Here is a 26289-nt window from a genome sequence, read left to right as displayed (position 1 = left end):
AGTAATTAACAGACTAGTGAGAGAACAGACCGTTTCATTACTGCATCTTCTTCGGATAGAGAGAGAGAGAGAAAGAGAAAACAGTTCACTAGGCAAAGCCATGCAGAGAGATGTATTGACAAAAGACTATGTGCCACAAAACACACAATAGTCATTTGATTGACACCTCAATAAGATTATTATAGCCTTTGAGCAAAACAAAGAAAACGTATTGAATTGTCTTTGTGGAAAGTTAAACAACTACACAGATTTGCTATGCTGATGTGCACATCACACGCACATTTCCTCTTTTAACAGAAGTGTATTAAAGGATTCGTTTAGTGATGCCCACAACTAAAATGTCCAAAAAAAATATGTTTCACTATCTCAGTCTGCCATTGGTTGTACAAACAGATAGGTGCTGTTTTAGACAATGTGTAATAGTACTACAGTATAAATTGTTTTTGAATGAGAAAAATGTAGGGTGGGATTTGATGAGATGTCAGTTGCAAGGGGGAGGGAAACTTTTTTTTGGAAATACGCTCATTTTACAACTCCCCCAGAGTTAAAATGTTGAGTTTTACCTTTTTTGAATCCATTCAGCCGATCTCCGGTTCTGGCGGTACCACTTTTAGCATAGCTTAGCATACATCATTGAAGTGCACAAGACCATTAGCATTTCTCCCAAAAAAATTACCAATTTAAAACTTCTCTTCTATAGTTAGTAGTTAATATAGTTAATAGACTCTTCTATAGTTACATCGTGCACTAAGACATACGGAAAATGTAAAGTTGCGATTTTCTAGGCTGATATGCAGGGAACTATACTCTCATTCCTGCGTAATAATCAAGAAACTTTGTCGTACCATGAGTGCAGCCGGCGCGGTGACCATAGACAGTATAAGAAATGGACAGAGCGATCTCATTGGAACTCCATTGAGACGATTGAAGCCCGTTTTTGGCGGTTTTTTTAGCACTTCCGTCCCTGACACGCAGACTCAAACAGAGCTTGACGACGTAGATGTGACGAGAGCAACCCGTCTGTCTTCTAGTGCTGTAGCATGAGAAATCTGAATCATTCCCTTCCCAAACATGCAGAGCCAGAGAGTGTGAATAGGAGCTGTCCATGAGCTAGGAGCAGGAGACACTTTTGCTAGGTATTCTGATTAATTATTTTGTCATTTTGCCTCCACTTTTCCCCAATTGCCCACGAGCTTCTTCTCCTGTCCATACGGTAATCTACTGTGCGACAGAGAGTCGCTTGGGTATGATGCAATCGTTTGCTTACTTTCACTAAACCTGCTTCTACGGGGCCATAACATAAGCTACAAGGTAATGGAGCTTTTTACACATTGTCGTGTTTCTTTAGAAATAAATTTCGTTCAAATGGGGTCTTCAAACGCCTCAGATGTAAAGTTATTCGCCGTCAAAGTGACGCCAAAATGAATGGGAGTCAATGGGAATGCTAACGCAAGTGAAGTTCTGCTACAAGATGGCAGCTCCCGCAAGGCTTCAACTTCCGGTCGAAGGATTACCCCCTTGGCGATGACTACACAAACTTAGTCCCGGTCACGTTGGAAGCTGGGCACTATTTTCAGGCGCTGCGTCATAACATTACGCCTGCTAATAGCGTTAAACAGATACAGGGAACTTATGCAACTGTTTTGCTTTCATGAGTAAATAGCCTGGCTACTTGAGAGCGTGTGTCCTCCTAGTTGTGTGATTATGTTAAACAATGTTTGTTCTCAGTTTGTTTGTGAATAACTGTATATTTTTGCATGTGTGAATGGATATGAATGTATGCAATATCTAACAATCATGTCTATGTACATAAGCATCCAGTGTGTGTGTGTAAGAATGCTGTATGTCTGGGAATGTACGTTGGGTTTGACATGGTGAATGATGCATGCTTTGCCACTGGGCCTTTGTGTACTAACAAAGTTGGTTTGTAGCCTGTCAGTACCCTTTTACAGTCTATGGTCAGTACTCTGCAATCCAGTGTGTGTGTATATATATTAGTGCAATACAGAGAATGAACATGCTTTGTCTATGATGTTATGATGAATGCAGAGAGACTATTAAGTGTCTCTCCCACGTCATAGCACACATACCAAAGCCAAGAAGGAGTTAAAAAGGCAAGTGCATTTGTAGTTGCTCTGTGCACACAAGCTGTTCTGTCAACGAGCCAAACAAGCTTTACATTCAGCATGGGGCCTGGCTGGGTCAGTTGAAAGGTCAAAGTTCATCCCATGGTTAGGCTTCATGTCTGCATCTTCTGACATTCCATTATTGATACAAGTGGTGCAAAGTGTGCATGTAAAGCAAGGAATATGATACACATACATGACATTTAGATACTTATCATTCATTGTGTGTTGTATTTCACATTTAATATTTTTTTAAAGCACATTTTGTTAAATATATATATCAGGTACTTTTGTACTTTTTTTAAATTATAGAAGTCCCTTAAGCCCACCAAGGCTGCATTTATTTGATCAAAATTGCACTAAAAATAGTAATATTCTGAAATTTTAAATAATTACTCACATTTTTGAAAATCATTTTAATGTGCTGATTTGGTGCTCAAGAAATTTCTTATTATAATCAATGCTAAAAAATTATTTTGCTGCTTAATAAATGATATACGTGATAAAAAATATTTTTTCAGGATTCTTTGGCGAATAGAAACGTCTACAGCAATTATTTGAAAATATCTATTTTTTGTAACAATGTAAGAGTCTTTAACTGTCACTTTTGATTAATTGAATGCAGCATTCTTGCTAAATAAAAGTATAAATTTCGAACAATAGTGTATTTATATAAATTGTACATAATTATTTAAAAAAACGCATTAAAGAAAACAATGACTATAGCTCCTACATAGTTCATTGTGATTAAGTTGCATTGGCAAGAAGGGGATTTACACTGAATGTGACAATTCTGCGCTACTGCCCACACACTGACTTATTTAGAACATCAGTCTCATTTCAGAAGGACTCAAGCACATTCAGTGAGAATTTACTGTCTCATAAATGTGTATAGAGTCAAATGATTCCTCAATTCATGATTTCTATATCAAAACCCTTTCTGCATCACTGCAATTCATATGTGGCGCTTGCGGGCATTTCAGCACCTTAGTTGTAGATTCAGCTGCCCATCACCTGTCACTTACCTGTCCACTGGTGGTCCTAACTGTTGGGAGACCATAGTGAGACAATTTGTTGCTCTGTTTGAAGGATAATTTAGTCAGCTTGAGAAAAACACCACTTTTTTCTTTCTAAGGTTCACGCCTGTGGATCCCTTAAATTCAGACGAGGAATAATTTCAGCAATAATTTCATTGTCAACCATATTCTGATGGAACATTCTGAATCTGAAGAACACCAAAGGAAATGTATCTTTTCCAAAAGAATCAGAAAGAATCATGCTGAATAGGCTAATTAATTTTTTCTGTGTATGGATGATCATGTTCAGACATACTTTCTTTTGCATTCTTATTTTAAAGGTGCAGTAAGCAATTTCAGAGAAATGCTGTTGAAAGTGGATCGGACCCGAGCACCAAAACATCATTAGCCAATCAGCAGTTCTCGTGAGGGGGGAGGTGCCAACACAGTGTGTTCAAGAATTGGGGACGGAGCTATCAAGAAAGGGGTGTGACCCTTTTCAGAAGGGGCGTGTTTGGATTGGTGATTTCAAATATCAACAGCGTTTCTCAGAAATCGGTGTACGCTCACTGCACGTTAAGGGAAAATCTGTTACTTTTATAACATTTACTTTTACTTTACTAATTAAAAGTTAATATAACAATTCATTTTTATAACATTTAGTTGTATCAATAAATTGCAAGGGCTGAGGGAAAGATTTTTGTAACTATGTTTTACTGTAGCACTTTGAGAGAGTCAAATGTAAAGTGCTTTACAAATAAAATGTATTATTATTATTTTGTGATTATTTGGAGTTCTACAAATTTTGTTTCTAATTTTTAAACTTTCTGTGACAAATTGTGTACATTCCTGATCATTCTCAATGGTTGAAACTAAGAATTACATCAGATGTATTCATTTTCTAAAACATTGTGTAATCTGTTTATTTTTGTTTTTCTGATGCACAGATCACAAATCTATTATCTTCAGATGCCGAGAATGCATTAGTGTTTAATCTACACTGAATAATACAGTGCCACCATACTCATTTTTCTCTCTGGTTTATCATCAACAGCTATTTTTGCTCCATTCCTCCCCTTCATCACCACTTTTCAGTCTCCCACCACTTTCTGCACAAAATCATCGGTATTCACTAATAAAGACCTCAGAGACATAATGCAGGAGACACAGCCCCGTTACAGAAATAGATTTATTACTAATCCATTATGCATAGTGGGTAATGTAACATATCCAATACACAGGCGCACAGCGGGAGGAAAAAGAGGGTTTAAGTGCATTGAACATTAGACTGGAAAACTGGAGAGCAGAGAAACCCACAGGCATCACAACATGCCACCCTGCAAGTAGATGGGCAGTCCTGGCCTCCAACCACTTCCATTGCTGCCACTTCATTTCTTCTTCTTTCCCTCTCAATAAAAAGGAAAGTTCGCTCAAGGCAAAGAGATACCCTGAGGTGACTCTCAAACCCACATGTAGCCACTAAATGCTAATAGGCACGGAATGATGACAGACAGTATGGAAATCGACGTACTGGTGTGAGGCTGTGGGGTTGATTCAAAAAAAGCTCACGTCATTTCACATCTCTGTCTTGCTTTTTTCTTTTTTCTTAATTTAAAAAGGGCCCATGTACATTAATCAAAATTCAAATACATGTAAATCTTCATCATCATCCTCTTCAGTAGTCTGCCGTCTTCGGATCCTCGTAACTTCCCTGTGTCTTCGTTCCTCGATCTACATCATCTTTAACCTCACTTCCTTCATCTTCATTTGTGTTACAGTCAGCTAAGTCCTACGTGTCATCTGTTTTGCTCCCGCTCTATCAATCAACTGTTTATTTTACATCCACTGTCTGTTCCCTTCTCTTATTCTCAGTTTTATCAGGCACAAGTCTCTTTTTTCTGTTTAGGTTTTAGCCAGTATGAAGGGAAATGGTAAACATATGAGAATGCCATTTGAATGCTTTTGGGCAAACTGAATCTCAATGACTCATATCACATTGACTGCAATGGTTCATTTATATGAACTTTACAAGAGGGGGACATCCACTAAAGTGTTGCCAGCATCATAACAATTACGGTTGATTTATGGGCAACAGAGGGAGATCACTATGTTCAAGTTGACACCTTGGGCACTGGGCCGGTTGAGTGCTATAGATAGGTCTTTGTAAAGCCCTTCACATCACCACCTTACCTCCGCTGCATGTCGCACATGCCCCAAGGTCCTGATGCCCTTGTCACAAATCCAAATGAGAGACAGATGGCTATTAATCGGGGGGGCTGGGAGGGTGTGACAGCCATGACTGACCAGGCATGATTTCAGGAATCTATGCCTCGTTTTTTCCACTGGTTTATCCAAGAAGATATAACAGAGATAAAGTCTTGGGACAGAAAGAGTCCAGAGAGCACGTCTGTGGTATCAAGATAATCAGTCGTCTGTCTTTCACATTGATGACGGATACATTAAGGATCACCTGGTCCGCACGTCCACTTCACGATCAATGGATGTGATTAGATAGATATCAATTCCTGAGTTTGGTTCCAAAACGCCAATCAGTGAGGGTTTGAAAGATCGAAAGGCTGGGGTCTGTTGTTTTTAGAACAGAGAAGTGACTTCATTAATTGAGCTATAGCAGTCTAAGCGATGACATCACCACAGCTGCCTACGGATTGATCTGTCGGTTCCAAACATCATCCAACAGACTATATAAGATGAGCAACATCTGAAAATCATATGAATGCCTCAGACACTGATGAAATATTCTGAAAGACTGATGACGTAGAAAAGGAAAAATAAAAATGTACACACCCTCATGTTCTTCCAAACCTGTATCTATCCGCAGAACATGATTTCACCAAGTATGTTCCTGGATCAACAACAACATTTCAACAAAATATGTGGACCCAGGAGTGCGACTAACTCTGCAAAATCAGGACAGGCTTCCTATCTATCCAATTAATGAAGATACACTCCAGATATCCAGATCTTCTACTCTAGAAGTCTGTGATTTTGTAATGTAAGCTTGTAAGCTGTAAGCTTACTTAAAGAAGTAGTTCACTTTTAAAAAACTTTTGCTGATAATTTACTCACCCTCATGTCATCCAAGATGTCTATGTGTTTCTTTCTTCAGTCGAAAAGAAATTAAGGTTTTTGATGAAAACATTCCAGGATTTTCTCCATGTAATGGACTTCAATGGGAACCAAACGGTCCAAGGTCCAAATGAGAGTTTCAGTGCAGCTTCAAAGGACTTTAAACGACACTAGATGATGAATAAAGGTCTTATCTGGCGAAACCATCTGTCATTTCAAAAATAAATAAAAAGTTAAAGTTTTATAAGCACAAATGCTCACCTTGCTCTGTTCTGTGATGAGTGTTCATGACTCTCCTTTTCAAACTCGTTCATTAAAATTAACAAATCTTTTTTCGAGTCATGACTCGAAGCGTCCTAGATAAGACCCTTATTCATCGTCTGGTGTCGTTTAAAGCACTTTGAAGCTGCACTGAAACTCTCATTTGGACCTTAAACCGTTTGGTTCCCAATGAAGAAAATCCTGGATTGTTTTCATCAAAAACCTTAATTTCTTTTCGACTGAAGAAAGAATGACATGGATATCTTGGATGACATGGGGGTGAGTAAATTATCAGCAAGTTTTTTTAAAAGTGAACTACTTCTTTAATCTAAAACCACATACAGTTGACGTGAGGCAGATAAATTAAATATATGGTGTGACTAATTTTACCCACAAAGACTGATAAGATAGTGTTAAAAGTTTAGTAAAATCCTGAGCTGAAATTCTGTAACAGTAGATTTGCTAAAGGAGAAGCACATGTTATTTGGTTGTGTGTACATTTTCCTTTTAAACTCAAAAGGCCTTTGAGGGACAAGTGGGCTAGAGCAAAAATTCTCAATGTGAAGCAACTGACTCTCAAGAGTCATAAACAGACTTGGAGGGTTTGAAATGGATCCAATGACTTACATTAAAAGCAAACATATCAAGAAAATGAAAGCCACATTTTATATCTTCATTTGAAACTGTTGTCATCTCTGTAAGTCTACACATTAAGTTCAAAAACAGATTCACCACAAAAATGAACTGGTTTGTTTTTGTCACATAACATATTGAGGAATGGGACATAATCATATTGTAAAAACAACAAATCCAGCTCCTTTAAGATCATAATTTTGTTGTATGGTTTCAGAAATGACAGAACCCATATTCTCTAAGTCAGTAGTGCAGTGAGTAGTAAAATGTCGATTATCTATGGCCCAAAAATAGCAAATGTGTCATAAGGATCACATTGCTTTCACTCTATAGAAGGAAATGTGCACTGTTTATCTTTACACACCTGGAATTGTCTTCAAAGTTGTCCAAAACAAAGTTGTAGGAACAAAAGAAACTGGATCAAGACTCTGTGCTCAAAGTATTCTTGGCAAATTATCTACTCTCTTTCTCAGGAATGGGGTGTTGCACATTACACACACATGTTGAAGGAAATATCTCTTGGTTCCACTACGTCATGGCCATCTGCCGAAATCATATTCTCTACTCTCTGATCTCACTCAGTTTACATTTAATGTCAACGCACACAACAACAGAGTATGAAGACTGCAGTACAGCCCAAAAGGCATAACACTGTCAGTTTCACCACATCATAAAATCCTGGGTGGGGAAGTACAGTATATGTTTATGATTGCTTCAACCATACTTTGTAATGAAAAACACATGATACCACAGATGCTATGTTAGTGCAAAATCGAAAGAAACAAGAGTAAACAGAGAGTAAAAAGAAGTTCAGTAATCAAATCAATCATAAATAGTACATTATAAATAGCAAAACATAAATAGTGACTCGTAAATAGGGTCTCGAGATATTTAAGCACAGACATCTAATCTACTGATATTACATTTGGACCAGACAATAATAGAGGATGTGCTCACAGAAGTGGGAGGAAATGGAATGACTGGGAACTGTGTGTAGATAATCAATAAGACATGAACTCATGGGGTTTAAAAGGCTGGTAGTCCATCTGAATTTGTTTTACATTTGAGAGCAAGTTTTATTGAAAGATTTAAAACTGCTCTCCGCCTCTGTGACATTCATCCCTGAGGTCATTAATGTCTGATTTGCTGTGACTAAAAGAGTTACTGAAGAACCATGCGTGTAGGCTAGTTTTTAAAAGGAATTAATTATGCACGTTGCTGCTATTTGTTTTGAAGATACGCGGGTCGGCAGTCTGTGATGTGCACAGCTAATGGAAATGCAAATAAACAAAAAAAAAAAAAAAAAACCTTTGATTGCTATACACTTCCATTAAAAAAATCTGGGGTCAGTAAGATACTGATTAAGAATAGATTAATACCTTTCTTCAGCAAGGATGCATTAAATTGGTCCTATATAAAAATTATCCTGTAAAAAAAAAAAAAACGGTAAACTGCTGGCAGCTGTGGTTGCCAGCTTCCTACCGTAAAAATACGGTGTGTTACTGTTTTTGTGTTATAGCATATAGCTGTTAAATTAAAGTTTTATACTGTAGCCAACAATACAGTATTTAGCTGTTAGTTTCAAAAACAGTAACACACCGTATTTTTACAGTATGATGCTTTGCAACAGCTGCCAGTAGTTTACCGTATTTTACAGGATTATTTTTTACAGTGTATGTTGCAATTAAAAATCCATTCCTAATGAATGCTGTTCTTTTGAACCATCCAAGCATGCAGCAAATAAGTGTATCTCAGTCTCAATATAAATATAAAGCAAAACAGACGTATTCAACATTGGTAAACAGAAATGCAGCAAATCAGCATTAGAATGATTTATGAAGGATCACGTGACTCTGAAGACTGGAGTAATGGCTGCTGAAAATTCATTTTTGGCATCACAAGAATAAATTCACTTGAAATGATGTAAAATAGAAAACTATTATTTTAAATTGAAACAACTTTTCATATAATTATGGTTTTACTGTGTTTTTGAATAGCCGTAGCTTTCACTAGAGACTTCTTTCAAAAACATTAAAAAAAATCTTTTATATTGTGCGGTAAAAAAAAATGAAGTTCAAGTAGTCGAAAACAACCAAACTCCTTAAAGGAGCCGTATGTAAGATTGTGGCCAAAACTGGTACTGCAATCACTTTCAAATTACTAGAGCTGTGTATCCCCTCCCCACTGACTCAAGGTTGCCAGATATGCAGGATCCAACAATTTTTTTTTCTGACAGGTTTGTAGCTGCAGCTGTGTTAACTAGAGCAGAGCTGGCAACCCAGATGCTGGGTTGGTAGATCGGTGGAGGGTGGCGTATCAGACCAAAACACAACATGACAACATCAACATCAGTTGAGGGCTGCAACTTCACTTTTTAAATGACAATATCCTGGCTACACTGTAAAAAATAATCCTGCAAAAAAAACGGCAAACTACTGGCAGCTGTGGTTGCCAGCTTCCTACCGTAAAAATACGGTGTGTTACTGTTTTAGTGTTATATCATATAGCTGTTAAATTAAAGTTTTATACTGTAGCTGACAAAACAGTATTTAGCTGTTAGTTTCAAAAACAGTAACACACCGTATTTTTACAGTATGATGCTTTGCAACAGCTGCCAGTAGTTTACCGTTTTTTACAGGATTATTTTTTATTTGAAATAAATTTCTTACATACAGCTCCTTTAACAAGGTTAAACAAAGAATTGCATTTTCATTTCATCATGAGCGGTTCGTTGTCAGCGACTCAGATATAACGCCCAACCTTTAGAAAGACATGAGAAATAGAACTCAAAATCTTCCAAAGAGCAAATGTCACAACCCAATGTATTCAGACTTGGCTCATTAATGCTACAGTGTTCTGTCAGTCTGACTGTCATATCGAGAACCTGTCGTTCCAGAGCTTGGATACTGCATGCTTCCTCATTGTGAAGTTCCTGTTTATCAAACTGAGCATTGTGATCTGCCTTGAAAACTTACTGTTACATGACTAACTGTTTGCATGATCAGTATTTTTGTCATTTTCAATGAGATTCCTTTCAAGCACACTGTGTTCAGTTGGAACGTGTCCTGCAAGTGACCTAGAACATGAAAAGACACTGGAAAAAGGTTAAATGGGGCATAATTTATAATAATTTTTAATTCCAGCTTTCTTTTTATGGTAATCCAATGCATGCCGAAGCAGTTTAGGATTCTTCAGTATTGACATGCTAATGCTGCGCTAATATATATTTGCCCATGTTTTTACATGAGTGTGTTTGTGAACTGCCCTGCCTTTGTCCAATCTAACTCAATGTGTCTCATTGAGTCCAAATGTGTACTTCTATTGTGGCCTCTAAGACAAATATGTAGCATCGTGAATGCTTGTCCAGGCCACCCTCCACCCCCAGTCCAGGCAGACCAACACATAGCACTGGTTCACAAACAATCAAGTGTCCATTGACCAGCCAAGGACAACAGCGGTCTTATGTGCTCGATGGGCGTTTGGATGTACAAGGAGGGTTAGTGTGGTGACATGGTTTGTCATCGCCAGCTGGTATGGTGTGGGCATGTGAGGGCGAAGACGAACCATTGTTCTCGCACAAACAGAACAATTGCATGTTTCAGAGGCTCACACTGTCTTTGAGGGACAACGCACACCCCTGATTGCAATGAGGGGCCGATTGCATGTGATAGCAGGAGTATTGACCATAATGCGTATTAATGCGTATTATAGCAGGAGTATTGACCATAATTTTTTACATTTGTAGCTAATTGTATATTTAAATTCAGGGTTCACATTTCTACCAATACATTTCCATGACTTTTGAGGCAAATGTTTATGACCTAACGATCCATGAAACATCTGTGTACATGTAAAATAAGAATAAAATATGTGATCTAATTTCAAAACACAACATATCTTAACTAATTATGACAATGTGGTTTGTGTCTGACACTCAGAACTCCACTTTCTAATTTAATTTATGTTGATGCAAGATGATGTTTTATCTTCTTTTCATCAGGTTTTTTTTTTTTAGTTTACGTGGCTGTTTAAGATCATGTTTGGCTGTAGGTGCATTCAAGCCATGTCATAATTACCGCAATTACATTAAGCACGTTAACGCATTAAAAACGTTAAATTGTAGAGCTTGTAACCCAGCTAACAAATTTTGGTTCCCAGAATGTTATTTTTTACAGGTTTGCTTTTGATTAGCTATAGGAAAGTTCCAAAAAAACAAAAAAATAATAATCATTTTTGGTTTGTAGAACGTTATTGTTCCCCTAACATTTGATCAAAAGGTAATTGATTGGCGATATTTATGTTTTGTAATTCTGTTCTTTTGAACTATATATTCATCAAATAGTTTAGGCAAAAATATTAAGCAGGACAACTGTTTTCAACACTGATGATAATAATAAGAAATGTTTCTTGAGGACCAAATCAGAATATTATAATGATTTCTTAAGGATTATGTGAAAATACAGCTTTGCCGTCTACGGAATGTTCTCATTTTAAAATATTTGAGTATATAAAATTAGAAATCCATATTTTTCACAATATTACTATATTGGGTAACAGTTTACTTATAGGTGACGTAGTTTCACGTTAGTACACTTTTTTTCGTAGTCCTGTTCCCCATACATATGTTTTTTTTTTAATAATAATTACAATAACTGGGTAATAAGGTACTAACCCTGAACCTACATCTAAACGTAAGTTACTTTGTAGTTATAATACCTAGTACTTTCTTAGGTAAGTAAGATAAAGTGCAACCGTAACTCTATTGTAAGTACATGCACTTAATTAATATTACTTAGTACTGAAACAATGTAACATCACTTTCAAATAAAGTGTAACCCTATTTTTTTACAGTTTTGATCACCTAAATAAATATTTCAAGAGGTTTGAGAGTAGGATAGCATATCATTTTGAAATTCAAGAAAATATGAAGAGTTTTAAAAGTATTACACTTTATAAAGCATTCCATGTCACAGTCCTTCCCCACCAGCATGTGTATCATACTGAACAGGCCCATTCGGATCAATATATCCTATTATTGCTATACTCTCCAGCTGAAGGGCTTTTATTTTTATTGTCTTCAAAATACGCACACTTTTATTCCCCTTCAGCATCAGCTCTCAAAACTCTCAAATGATCAAAAGGAAACTTGAGAAAATTGATTTTCAGATAATGTTGTGTTGTTGCTGCTAGAGATTGTCCTTCAGAGACAAGTGAGATGGAGCCTGTCATTGAACTCTGTACATAAAACACACACACGCACTCACTGAGTTAAATCAGCCTTTACCAAAGAGATATTTTACAATAATGGAGAATATGTTTCTCTATATTTTAAAGACAGTTACATTTGCCTCTTATTGAATTTCACATCACTCCACAATATATTAAAACGGTGGTACTTTGATAAAAAGTTTTCAGGTTTCTTTCCTTTATTGGCTCCTTATTTGTTCTATTTGAATTTTTTTTATTATTATTATTATTATTATTATATCATGAAATGGTTTGAGCATCTTTATAAAGCATTATCACTTGATAAAAATGTCAGAATTGTCCATGTGATTTAGATTGGAACAAGTAAATACTAAAGTTGTGGATTAGACCGAGCCAGTTGCTTTGGTCAGTTAGCACTTAAATCACATTTTAGCTTTTCTATAATAAACCTACATAGGCCTATTTACAACTCCAAACATATTTACAATAACTATTATTTTATTTACAAAATAACAATTCAAAATGTATTAAACTACCAACATTTTGCATATATTTCTAGTTGGAAAATATAACATCTTTCAGTCACTGGGAGTTGTCGATTATGCTCATGGCCTTAGCAAATAGCTGTCGCTTGAATTTAAAAGACCTGGGGAAAACGAGGTTGCACCACCACTATGATCAAGTAATTGATCACTGACTTTTAACTATAATAACACAAATCAATGTTTATTAAATAAATTAGTCCTTATCAATTTTTTATGAACCATTAGATGACTAAATCAACTTGGGTTGGGCCCGCCTCGCATCTATTTACATAAACGACTAAAATATTGTGTTATTCTAAAGCACCTTAAAATGCTTTAATAGCCATTGTAAAAGCAGAGCCTTCCTCATTTGCCATTTTATCTCCCCATGAAATGGTCTTTTACCCTTCGTCTACCACTCCTCCTTCTCACCTCAATCCATTTAACACAAATAGAAATAGTTTTCTTGGCAATCTAATATGTGATACGTGTGGACATAGCTCGTCATTGTGAATGATTGGTTGATGGTGCTGTGAGAATGAGTCAATCGTAGATGTGTGTTTAAGGGTTTAGGTGGAATACAATAAACTCTTCTTTCTATTGTGATGCAAACAGTTTACAAACCCCAAACAGAAATGACTGTCTTGTCAAGCTTTCACTCGGGTAATGTTCTGGCACTAACACTAGATTTGAAGGTGTTAGTGCCAGAAATTTGGGTTGAAGACGAATTACCCCCTCAAATGTTTCTTTATCTCTTGCTTTGTCTGGATATAGATTGATGCCAGACTGTACAATATTTGTTTTTCTCTGCATGTCATTTCTTTCTCTCAGGCCCTAGTGACACAGAGATTGGCATGGAAGTGTTAAAAATGCTTAAAAAATAAATAAATATATATATATATATATATATATATATATATATATATATCTTTGAATGAAACAGAAGGTCTATGATAATGAATTTTCAATATATTTGTTAGTAAAATAACAAAAACATACATACATGAATTAATGAAAAGTTTGTATGTCGCCTAAGTACCTATTTATATATTTATGCATTAAATCATGCACATATATACATACATACAGACATACATTGTATGTACATACAAAAAGAAATACACACATACATACATAGCCTAGATAAATAAATGGGTGCATGAAACCCTTGTAAACTGAGAAATGAGGCAAAAAAAATTCTCTCACAGATGTGACACTTACTTTGAACCTGAAATATTCGGGGAGAACTTTGAATCAGAGCACAGAACGATGTGATGAGATGGGCTTTTGGAAGCAAAAGTGAAAGGCTCCGTCAACTTACTATGAATATAGATTACCATTAATATCAAAACCTAATTATACCTTTAAGCTCTGCTGCCAACTGCCACGGCAAAGCTGTACAGAGAGAACAAACAGACCCAACATCAACTCACAATGAAGCCTTACTTCAGCATAACTTGACAAGCTAATGCCTCTAAGGCTGAATAAAGAAAGCCAAATGAGCCCTTCAACTTCACTGACAGAGACTGGAATATTTTTGAAAAAGAATTGAGTAAAAAAGTGTTTTAAACTATAAACGCCATTGTGGCCTCCTGACAGACCCCCAGGCATCAGAACTAACCTGGCGGCCATGTAGTAAATCACATAATGAAGTCTTTCGCCATCTTTGCTGTTTAATCCTGTTCTCAGAGGGGCAACAGCCAGCAGTAGCCTTCAAAAAACATACAAAACACTCTCTCCTGTAGACATAGAGTTTAACCTGCCCCGCAACAATGAAACTACACCTACAAAGAACCTTTCATTCTTCACTTCAGTGCGCATATCTATCTCACCCTTTCTCGGTCCCCAGAGTGTTTTTGTCATTCGCAGTCTCCTTGCAGGCATTTATCTCCGGGTCACGTAGAATGAGACCAACCCTGGACTCAGGCCAAGCACAGAGTGCAGAGGGGTGAGAGAAACGTCATGACTGTGTAGTAGGTATTTGATCATCATTAAATTATGCCGCTTTTTTCATTGGTGTATGTGATATAAATGTTTGTTGCGAAATTATTGGGGTTTGCAGCTTGCATACAAAGATCGCATGGGTGTAACTTGTCTGAATGCTGACACTGACAGAATAGATTCTGTCAATAAATGTGAGACGTCAGTAAATGCTGCCCCCATGAGGTAGTTTGTGTTAATGTATCGTGGTTTCCTCATAATTTAGAGGTGCACTGCTTTAAAAAAGTTATTTGAAAATAATTTACACTCACATGAGATGATTCTAGTATTTTAAAATCAAATTTTACATCATGGGGATAAACATCTTGAGATCACATGACCAGTCAGGATTCAGGGTATTTGAAAGAAGGAACCATCTGCAACTATGAACATAGTTATTAATTCATATATGTAACATCACTGAAATTTTCAAGAACATTGTAGGCCTATATTGGGGTCACACTTTTTACTACAGTAACATTTTCTGACGGTAGCCAACTTATGCATAACCAAAACATTTAAAGGACCAAAACATAATGTAATTATAATTTACAGTAGCTACAACATAAAACACAAATGTGACAACTTACTTCATCCTGACATTTATGAGAAATACCACTTGACTATTGTTGAGTGTTGACTGTTGCCTGATCATATATATCATTGTTTGATTTTATTGTGTTTGCTTGATTGCTCGACAGTATAAAATATGATACTGGACCAAATGATTCAAATTTAAGTGTTTGAAACCAACATAAAAATCCCTGCAAGAGAACACACACACACATTTTAATTAGACATCTGAATCAAAACCTAGTTATTAATGTTACAACTTACCCGAGACAACTAGTGCTAACTATAAAGATGTATTTTAAAGCTTGTTTTGTCTTATTTTAAATAGGCTATGTGAATCGAAATAAAGAATGATTTGTGTCAGTGACATTATTTACTCATTGACATAAAAAAAATTAAGATAACTAATTCATTTATTATTAAATTTCCCAACATAGGAAAAACTGCTGGGAAAATAGATTAGATTTCTGTGCATATAACAGGCCTATGTCTGAATACTTGTAGCCTACACACACTTACACTCCTCACAGATCAATGCATCATTCAAACAGACAGAGATCACGATCCCATTTTGCTAAATGTGTGGAACGCCATCAGCCGGGTCTCTCTCAGACACATTATACTGATGAGGCTGTGGGGGGCTAAAGAAACACAGCGAGATGTGTATTAACTGTCAGAAGGAGTGATTTTGAACATGAGCGTGAGAGAGAGAGAGAGAGAGAGAGAGAGAGAGAGAGAGAGAGAGAGAGAGAGAGAGAGAGAGAGAGAGAGAGAGAGAGAGAGAGAGAGAGAGAGAGAGCAGGAAATATGTTTACAAGAATATTTTGCTCAAAATGATAGGCCTAATTCTGTATAGCCTACTCACTTTCGAGTTGTTTCTAGCCCATACACCGTTTTTACCCTATGCAATAGAGAAATAGATTTTTTTTAAAGAATTGTAGTCTATGCAGCATGTCAAGATCCATTAAGGGACAAAATAATAATAATAATAATAATTGTCCTGACTCCTGTCCTGACCTATCATATTGTTTCATAAGGCTCGGAAATGCTCATTAGAATTGAAAATATGCAGATTTTAATTAAACATAGGTCAACAACAGGCATTACAATGATTGTGAGGAGCAAACTGTAGGAGGAGCTCAACTTTGCCTGGAAAAATATGGATCGAGAGATCCAATTTTCCAGCTGAGAGGAACAGAGAAAGGTTCCACAGTGAAGCAGGTTTTGCAGTGTTTGTAGACTTAATTCAGTCTGAAAAACAAACTTAAGAGACAACTGCGTCATCATCTTGACAATAGTGTTTATTGAAAACTGCAATACATTAAAGCAAACCAACAGATGGCAGTGTTTGAGACTTAAATTGATAGTTTAGGTTTAATGATGTGTTTATGCTAGTTGGCCTAGTTCTCTCTCTCATAGAGGATTTAAACACAGGTCAATGCACAAATCCTTTGAGTTTATACTCTTTAAAGGTGAGGGGTGAGATTTCTGGGCCACTAAGGGTAATTCTATGAAATTGCATACATAAACAAACAAATATCGCCAAATGAGCCATTATTGAGTTGCATGTTGATGTTCTGGTTGAAAGAAAACATTTCACATTAAAACATTAGGCCTATATATAAAATTACTCACTTCACCTTTAAGAATCATCTCTGATTAAATGAGTCAAAGTGCGATTTCCATTAGTAAAGGAACATATACAGGATGGAATTTATGAAAATTAACAAATAATAATCATTAACATTGTAAGTAGCCTATTTGCGCTACATAATTTAAGGGGGAAAAATATTTCTTCTCCCAACTCAACAACTTGAAATTACTTCCCAATAATGTACTGAGGATCCGTTAGTGATCATTTGACGTACAGACTGACTCGCACTTTTGTTTTTAATCCACATACAGCTAGAATGTTTTTCTCTCGTTTCAGCATATATTGTGCATATTATGTTTCTCAGTTCCACTGTATTTGTTGTGACTGTGACTCCTGTAAATTGTTGAATGTGGTCTGATCTTTCTGTTGAGCAGAATCCAAATGTCACCTGAACAAATTTGAAGTTTGATTTAATCCTTAACAAACTTTCAAAATTGTCCCTCACCTGAAATTGGTCGTTATAAAATTATTTCAAAACTGAACATAATCTCACATGATAATCTCACGTGACCCCATGTTTGACACGTCCCAATTATAGCTATAAAACCACTTTCTTTTAACATCGAGACCTAATCGGGGATAAGCTGCACTTGCATGATTTCCCACCACTCCCAAATATCCTGTGACCAAAAGGGAAAATAAGTGTGAAAAGAGAAGCGCACAGCTTTGTTTGACACATTCTGTACCTGCTCAAGGACGTTCTGTATTCTTCAACTCTTCACCGGATATGCAGCAGAAGTCCAGGTTACCTGCCAAGAAGTTAAGCTGAGCAGCTTACTGTCTTTATCAGATCAGTGTTTATGGGGTTGTCGGAAAACCAAAATACCCAAAGAAAGTCGCCCTCTACATGGCCTTATCATTTCCCATAGTATTCTCCATGCTAAAATTCTGCTTCTTTCCTAAAAGCATTACAGAATTGTTCGTGTGGATGACTTATCTTGATGACTTTTCAAATTAATCTAGCAGTTATGTGGCTTTTCTATGTTTTTGTTAACATGTGATGTTATTGATCAGTGTGAGGTATTTCATGCACAACACTTTTTAAATACAGACCATATGATGAAACCAAAACTCACCAGACCTACTATTCAGATTCACTGCCATGTGCCATGCACAACAAACACCATATGAACGCAATAATCACATAATTCTCTGCTGATCTCATTGGATTAGGCATGCCTCCCATAGAGGTCCCAGAATGCCCTGCACACCTGATCTCAGCAAATGACTGGACAACAGAAATCTTTACAATTAAACAAGTTTTATTCACAATAATAATCACTACGCACCAAACACTGTCCTAGAGTAGTCAACTTTTTCTTAGAATTAAATTGTATTTTTACAAAAGGAAAATATTTATTTGTAATAATTCTACACTATTTACATAGACACATAATTTGAATTAAAATAAAATAATTACAAAAAATTACAGGTTTGAGCATAGAGTTTGAGTCTCTGGCCTGGGACGTTTGGTGGAGTGATTGTGCGGATGTAAAAGCACAGGAGCTCCCAGGCAGTGGGAATGCAGAAGTCACAGGTCAGGGTTTAGCTGCCAGTCTTAAGCTGTCTCCTCAACTCCAGGGGACTTCTCAAGCATCCCCTAACCCTGGACCTGGTTATCCCTCTGTACCATAGCACACATCGGGGTCTCCTAAACCTGCAAAATCAGCCTCTCCTTTCAGTGCTGTTGAAATCAGGTATGTTATCTGATGCTGAACATGTGCACAAAGCATCATCAGACAGGTCACAAAAATATATATATATATTTAAACTGATTTTTATACCCCTTTCTCAAATCACAACCCTGGTACTTTTTTATTATTATAAAGCATTAGTTTAAAATAAAACAAAACTAACTTCTTGTCTCCCCATCCATCTGTCAAGTATGTGGAAAAGACACCTGTCTAAAAATGTGTTTTCTTGGCATTTGCCATACCTGTCCCATGACAAATTGTGTTGTTTATTCCTAATAAATAAAAGTACTGACGGTACTGAGGCTAGTTTCCATATTTTTACCGTTCACACTATGCCAAATCCGTGACTAGCCATTCTTAGGTTGAATATCAACTCATAAATAAAACAAAATATGACTATAAAAATGACTACAAAAACGTTTACATTTTTGTGTAGCAAAGTACAAAGTCAAAGGGGAAAGCGAAGCTGGTAAAATTACAATTTGATTATGTTATATTATATTTAAAGCCCCTATTTACAAGCCAATCATTTGTATACTAGTAAGTGTTTTCACCATTATATTGGTTTCTAGTATACCAACTTATTTATAGGAATGTAAATAACTGACAATATTTACATTGTATTGTATTTGGATTTTTCGTTTTTCTTCACCAGTTCTTCATTAACTGGCTTTGTCTACACTTTGTGTAGTGTGGATGATATAGTTACAGTTTTAGGCTGTGTCCCACAGCTCTCTACCTCAGCTCTGTAGGTGTGGCCAAAGTTTGGTGGGCGGGGTTAGCTCAGCTCGCAGCGGCAGCAGCCTCTTCATTTGCCCCCTCGTCCACTTGATTGCCTTTGCCCATGGCCTTCATCTTAGCCATGATATCAGTGAAGGTCTCTTTGACGGTTTTCTCCAGGATCCAGCCCTCGCTCTCACTCTCAGGGTCTTCTGGGTTGACCAGCGTGGACAGAGAGGTGTTTATGTACTGAAGTCCAATCATTACCGCAGTCTAAAGACAAGCATGAAAGATATGAGTTAGATAGCAGTACAGAGTGATATGTTTATTCATATTTAACATATGTCCAGGCTACATTTCACAGATATAGATATATATATATATATATATATATATATATATATATATATAGATAGATAGATAGATAGATAGATAGATAGATAGATAGATAGCCATGATGTATATATACTTGACAAAATAAGCAACCCCTTACACACATCTTTACAGTATATGTATGCATGTGTGTGTGTGTGTGTGTGTATTTAAAATCAATGGATGGAATGTTCTATCTTTAATTGGTGATTTAAATATCACCCTTTCCAAGAAAGCAAGATTTAACTCTGCCCTGCCGATTAGCACATTTGATCCCTGTGAATCTTCAGTCACCACACCATCTCACACTCCTAATCTCCACCAACCCTAGTTTAAGTTCTTGTTGTTGCTACAGACTGTTGTAAGCTTGGCAGAATTTATTTAAATCAATGATTATTTCCATGTGCCCATTAATACAAAAAAATACAAAAAATAAAAATGTGTTACAATTTTTACAAAAATGTATCATCCATTTTTTTCATCAAATTTAGTTTATTTTTTATTCTTTTTTTTTCCAGGTAAATATTAAGTCAAATAAATGATTATTAATATTATTTACCAATCTTTTCAAAAGTTAGATCAGGTAAAAATAGCTCTTTAAAGTATCGAATGCGAATTCCAGAGACATGTATTTTAATTTATCCCAGCAGGTAAATCGATATTTCAGAACTACTACAAGGTAATCAGAAGAGTTTTCATATTTGTTAATACCCAAGTCAGTTAGATGTTTTCCCTGATGGTCCCATATTAGATGATTGATTGAGGGAATGAGGCTTCTTTCCAGTTGCGTAGGTTTGATTTTGAAATTGGTGGGGACGGGGACATCAATATATAAATATATTTTAAGTTTTGATCGAAATTATTGCTAGGGATATATCAATGTCACTGGATATTGGCAGGGATGCGTCCCTAGAATCCCTCCTCTGCTTCTGTCATTTAACATGGTATGACGCCATAAAGATAAGCAATTACTCCTCTAACTAACCTTTACTTTTGCACCTTTGGGTATTGTCTGATAAGACGGACAGGGTCCTCAAATCTGTAGCCAAAACAATGTGTAGTTATAATTTACCTTATTAGGGGGCAGACAACAAAAACCCCTTATGATGTCTATTTACAAGATTAAGTATCTAGACTGGACAAAACATTCCTGATCATACATCAGTCTGACCTTTACAGCACAATCCAGTAAGATTAGAGGTACGTAATGCAAGTCATTAAGGTCTGATCCTGGATCAGCACATTAAGATATTTCAAAGCCAAATATCTTACTTGCAAGAGGGTGACCGCCAACACAAGTATCCCAATAGAGTTCATCATTCCACCATAGTATGATACAAGAGCGTCTCGGCAGCCACGTTTCCAGATGTTTAGTTCTTCGGTGTAGTGGTCATAGCTGTAGTGAGCCGAGTTGTTGGTTACTTGTTGCTGGATGCAGGGCCGTGGCGAGCTAGGGTTGCAACAGCTGAAGGGAACGCCATCCATTAGGTATTTTCCATCCACATTGCTGCTGATTCGACTAAAGAGACACACACACAAACTGTTTCAACATAAACAGTTTCAACATAAAATTCATTAAACATTCGTGTCTCACATTCGAAAGCTGAGATGATTGAAAGCTGTGAATGGTGACAAAATAAGCAACTTCCACAAAATTATACATTATAACTTCCTTTTATTGTTATCGATAACATTTTATTTATTTAACTGAATTTATAGAATAATTTTAATCACTTTGGGAAACTTTTCATAGACTTAGAGCTAACCTTATAGGTTAGGTGTTAATCATCAAAAACCTCTGTGATGAAAATATCACACACTCACTCTGATATCAAGGCTAGTAATTTCAATGTCTATTCCAAGCCAATCTACCAGGTATTGAACTGATTGAAAGGGACAGTAAGCTCTGAGGGCAAGAAAATGTGATCCAAGAAGATTAGTGACTAAATCTAAACGGGTTAACATACCTGATACCACTTACACTGCACATTGACCCCTGCAAATCACCCAATCCCTAGCCTCACTTCAAACTAGCCAAATAACTCCACAAACAGCATAAAAACAGGCATTCTAAAACATTCACTGTTTTTGATCCTTTAAAAGTGCCAAACATCTTAAATTAAACTTCTAAGATCTTTATCTAACAGTCTAAACTGTATCTGAACAAAATTGATTGAAAAGGAATGAATGTTTACGCATCACCCAATCATTAAGCCGCAAAAGGACACTCACTCTTTGACTTCCTTGGAGCTGAAGTCCAGGTAACGGTTGCTCACCCACTGGATCTCGAACCAATCTTTGTAGTTGTTGTTGCCACAGCAACGGAACTCTATCTGCATGAGGTCCAGAGTTCTCTTCATGTAGCAGCGACCAGGTGTGTCGGTGTCCTTGTAGAACTTCATTCCATTTTTCAGGCCCTCGGCAAGTGTAAACTCAAGAGGAATGCGCATGGCAAAGCACAGAACCGCCGTGAGGATGAGGAGGAAGTTGAAGAACACACAACAAATGAGAAAGGGGTGCAAAATGGACTTCCATTTCGCAAACTTGGTGGAGTCGAGCGAGTCATAGCAGATTTTGCCCCCAAAGGCATTGAGAAAACAAGCTAAAAGACCCACACCGATTAGAATGTTGGGTACAAAATGACTCTCATTGTTGTCCATAAGTTCACTTCTCTTGCGAAGTTCGATTTTAAAGAAAAGTCCCATGCTGAAGACAAGAACACTGGCCATAACAGAAAACCAGTACATCAGCCATAGCATCTGGGCCAGCTTCACCCGTTTCTTCAGGTCAAACTTTACCTTCATGAGAGCCATGTTGAACAACTAGTTAAAGTCCAAAGAAAGAAGAAAAAAACAGAGTTTGATGATCTCCAAAGATGTACCTTACAGAAGCTGAACGTTGAAAGTACGTTCAAGGCGCAATGTGTAATCCATTCCAGCAGAGCGAGAACTTAACAGCGATTTTCATGATGATCTTTGCATCCATAATAGACAAAATCCAACTCAGATTATTTTACAGGTAAATGCCAGTGTAATACATTATCTTCTTCACAATCTTAAAAGTGGATTTTCATCTACAATACTTAAAAACAACAGTGTGCCCTGGTACTGACGCAAATAGTGGTGTCCCTCTATCTGCAAAGGGAGGACAAAAGCCAAGGATCCAAATGATTAAACACAAAGTTACTGTACGTCATCCTAAACCCAGCTAATCACCCTCATCCCATTTACAGAAATCCCTGGCCAGCAGATGAGCCTATCTGTAAGCTGCTGCCGTGCCGTGTGATTGGCTTGATCGGTCACATGGTTTGACTGGCATGACTAAAGAGACACCAAAAACCAGGAAGCAAAGATTTAAGACCATTACACTTCCACTTCAAGTGTCTTAGAGTTAATGGAAAACAAGCAAGCCACTGTTTGAGGGGATCTCTACATTTCTCAAAGTTCAAATATTCGTGGAACGAGTCAAAAACACTGACACTTTACAATTAGGTCTCATTTGTTAACGTTAGTTAATGCATTAGCTAGCATGAATTACAATGAGCAATATGATTTTATGGAATTTATTAAGTTTTGTTAGTTAATAAAAGCAATTGTTCATATTAGTTCAGTTCATAGTGCATAAACTAACATTAAGATACAACTAAAGTTATACAACTTTTTGGTTCTAAAAAAAGTATAGTTCATTGTTGGTTCATGTTAACCAATGTACAGGAGAAACTCGAAAAAAATTAATATCGTGCAAAGGTTCACAGTAATTCAACTTAAAAGGTGAAACTAATATACTATATAGACTCATTACATGGAAAGTAAGATATTTCAAGCCTTTATTTGTTATAATTTTGATGATTATGGCTGTGAACAAATAAAGGCTTGAAATATCTTACTTTGCATGTAATGAGTCTAATCTCACCTTTTAAATTGAATTACTGAACTAAATGAACTTTTACACGATATTCTAATTTTTCGAGTTTCACCTGTAGTTTAGTAGTTTACAAATAAGACTTTATTGTAAAGTTTAATAAAGTAAAAAGATGACTTGTCTACACAACAAATGCATATGTAGATAATAATTGTATTTATATCAAAAACTAGAGCCTATAAATCTAAATATAGCAGTCCAATTAATGCATAACTAAAACTATATTTAATTTGTTATCATTTAAGTGTTAACTTAAAACCTTCATTTGTAGACATTGTTTTGCACATAATGCACAAAAATTATTGCACTTTTTCAATAAATCTTGTTTTCAGAAAATTACTGAAATTTGTTACCAAACAAAAGACATTATATATGTATAAATGAGTTACAAAATTAAAGGGATAGTTCACCCAAAAATGAAAACTCACCCTCATGTTGCTCCCTGTAAGACTTTTGTTCATCTTCGGAACACAAATGAAGATATTTTTGATGAAATCTGAGAGCTGCATCACTCCTCCATTGGCTTCTAAAGGGATTGAAACTTGCCGACCCAGAAAAGTTATTGAAGACATCGTTAAAATATTCCAAATGACTACAGTGGCTCAATCTTGAGTTTATCAAGCGTCGAGAATACTTTAAAACCTAGAAGCGTTGCGTAGTTTCACTACGTGAAATCTCGAGGCCAACAGAGAAGGAAATTAATAGTTGAATAAAGTCATTATTTTTGGTTGTTTTTGCGCACAAAAAGTATTCTCGCCACTTGATTAACTTAAGATTGAGCCACTGTAGTTCTGTCAACCCTCATGTTCTCCAAAACCTTTGTTTAACTATCTTTCTTCAGCAGAACATAAAATTGGATATTTAAAAGAATGTTGGCGTACAGACAATTTGGTGACCATTGACTTCCATGGAGAGAAATAAAAAACAAAACACTTAAAAAAAAATTACTGTTATGTTTCACAGATGAAATCTAAAGTTTTGGAACGGCGTTGATGTGAGCGTGACGAGACAGATATTTCACTTTTTTCTGTGAAATGGTTTCTGTGAAATCATTTTCTGTGAAATGATTTCATTCAGTGTAATGTCATGTCGAGTAAACTACAACAGATTTGATAAGAATTTTTATTTTCTTTCAGCATTATTTTAATACATCATTCAATTAATTAATTTGCTTTGTAAGTGTGGAACTGGTGAACATTTAATTATTAGTGCATCTCAATATTAGCATCATATTTACTGAGCACACAATAATGTAATCACATCAAAGTTTATTTAGATGGTCCCACAAAGTCCCAACTACTTATTCTCTCAGTCTCAGGAATGACAGTCCAGTTGGGTGAAGGTGTGCCAGCAGCAAGCCAATTGAAATCATCCACATCCGTCCAATTGTTTCGATCTGGATCAAGTCCGGCTACTTTGAAATGATCATGAATGCCTGGATAGGTCCACGTGAATGGTGCAAACCTGACCTCACGACAATCCTCTATTATTGCCCGGCTGGTCACATGGACATATATCTGAGTGGCAGTGGTGTTATGGGTGCGCAGCTGCTGACAGGGGAACACTAAAGTGCTGTCAGTACACTGGTCAACAAACACAGAGCTGGACACTGGCCCGCAGAGGATCTCGCAGCTCCGGACATTCTTGATGTGCAGGGTGCTCGGACAGCCATAAAGTCTCACTTTACAGTTAGTCAGATGAGATAACAGAACATCTTGTTGCTGGATCTCATCAGCTTGCATGATCAGGACTTGATTTTCAGCATTAGAGTATCCACACTTGTATACAGAGATAGCAGCATCCACTACTGCAGTACCACCAACATCAGATGCAGCCTTATCTGGTGTTTGTTTACACGGTTCAGGCTGCTTGCTTGCTACGGCATTCCTGGATCTGAAAGCGAATTTCTTTTTAGGCAACACCATGTCCCTCTTCTCATCAAGAGAGCTCTGGAGTTTCTGCATGGATTGCTGTGCCTTTCTTATATCATATTGGGTTAGAAACAGCACGCTGTCGTTGAGAAATTTCTTGAGCTGTTGAATTCTCACAGTGGCCTCCTCCAGTGTTTTTGTGGCTTTGTCGCGGTCACTGAGGCTTGGGCTGGAGAGCATCTCCTCGATTGCCGTCTTCTCAGCATTAAAGGTGGACGTGAAAAAAACGCTCTTTTCTTCCTTCACGGTCTGGCTCTCCTTGACATTTCTCCGGGACTCTGCCTCTTCCAGCCGCGCTTGATCTCTTCGTAACACGCTTTCGGGAATATTGACAGCTGTATTTGTTTCTCCGTCATCATTCGCCACAATAACTTTCACTCCTAGTGCCGCCATGTTGCTTCTCTAAAGAGGTGTGGTTATTGCGTATGTATAACGTGACAACTCGTCTAAGCATGCTGATCAATGATTGGACAAAAAAATGTTACCTTTAGTAACGCGACTTTCTATTGGCTCATTAAATGTTCACGTTCAGAATTAACTGTTTTCCCACACATCTTTTTGTGGGAATTATTTATAACTTTGTTTAGCC

General features: G+C 36.7%; 2 protein-coding genes and 1 long non-coding RNA gene across 4 annotated transcripts; all 3 read right to left on the bottom strand.

The window, feature by feature from the left end:
* Positions 1–13810: 13810 nt before the first annotated feature.
* LOC148971525 (uncharacterized) lies at positions 13811–14886 on the bottom strand. The gene is made up of 3 exons (XR_016146935.1): positions 14477–14886; positions 14218–14250; positions 13811–14139 (listed from the first exon to the last, which is right to left on the bottom strand). It is a non-coding gene; the product is annotated as an uncharacterized LOC148971525 (long non-coding RNA).
* A 3437-nt stretch (positions 14887–18323) lies between these two features.
* prph2a (peripherin 2a (retinal degeneration, slow)) lies at positions 18324–23612 on the bottom strand. Of its 2 annotated transcripts, XM_039665180.2 has the most exons (4): positions 22081–23612; positions 21121–21367; positions 19496–19749; positions 18325–18719 (listed from the first exon to the last, which is right to left on the bottom strand). In XM_039665180.2, the coding sequence occupies exons 1-3, from the start codon at positions 22659–22661 to the stop codon at positions 19540–19542; spliced, it is 1038 nt and encodes a 345-aa protein (XP_039521114.1). In that variant the 5' UTR covers positions 22662–23612; the 3' UTR covers positions 18325–18719; positions 19496–19539. The 2 variants fall into 2 exon arrangements, with proteins under 2 accessions (XP_039521113.1, XP_039521114.1); XM_039665179.2 differs by having other exon boundaries at positions 18324–19749.
* Positions 23613–24877: 1265 nt separating this feature from the next.
* tbcc (tubulin folding cofactor C) lies at positions 24878–26124 on the bottom strand. Its single transcript, XM_039665177.2, has one exon. The coding sequence runs from the start codon at positions 26091–26093 to the stop codon at positions 25038–25040; it is 1056 nt and encodes a 351-aa protein (XP_039521111.2). The 5' UTR covers positions 26094–26124; the 3' UTR covers positions 24878–25037.
* Positions 26125–26289: the final 165 nt, after the last annotated feature.

Source organism: Pimephales promelas, chromosome 17 (genome assembly GCF_988280905.1).
Source record: "Pimephales promelas chromosome 17, fPimPro1.hap1.1, whole genome shotgun sequence".
NCBI classification, from domain to species: Eukaryota; Metazoa; Chordata; class Actinopteri; order Cypriniformes; family Leuciscidae; genus Pimephales; species Pimephales promelas.
Note: the sequence above shows the minus strand (reverse complement) of the source record. Positions and strands in the feature narration are given on the sequence as shown.

Coding starts and splice junctions, on each gene's coding strand:
- tbcc (XM_039665177.2), bottom strand. CDS start 26,093: ATGGCGGCACTAGGAGTGAAAGTTATTGTGGCGAATGATGACGGAGAA.
- prph2a (XM_039665179.2), bottom strand. CDS start 22,661: ATGGCTCTCATGAAGGTAAAGTTTGACCTGAAGAAACGGGTGAAGCTG. Junction 21,368..22,080: donor AGCTCCAAGGAAGTCAAAGA/GTGAGTGTCCTT, acceptor GTGTCTCTTTAG/TCGAATCAGCAGCAATGTGG. Junction 19,750..21,120: donor TGGCGGTCACCCTCTTGCAA/GTAAGATATTTG, acceptor GCTTGTCTTTAG/ACTGCGGTAATGATTGGACT.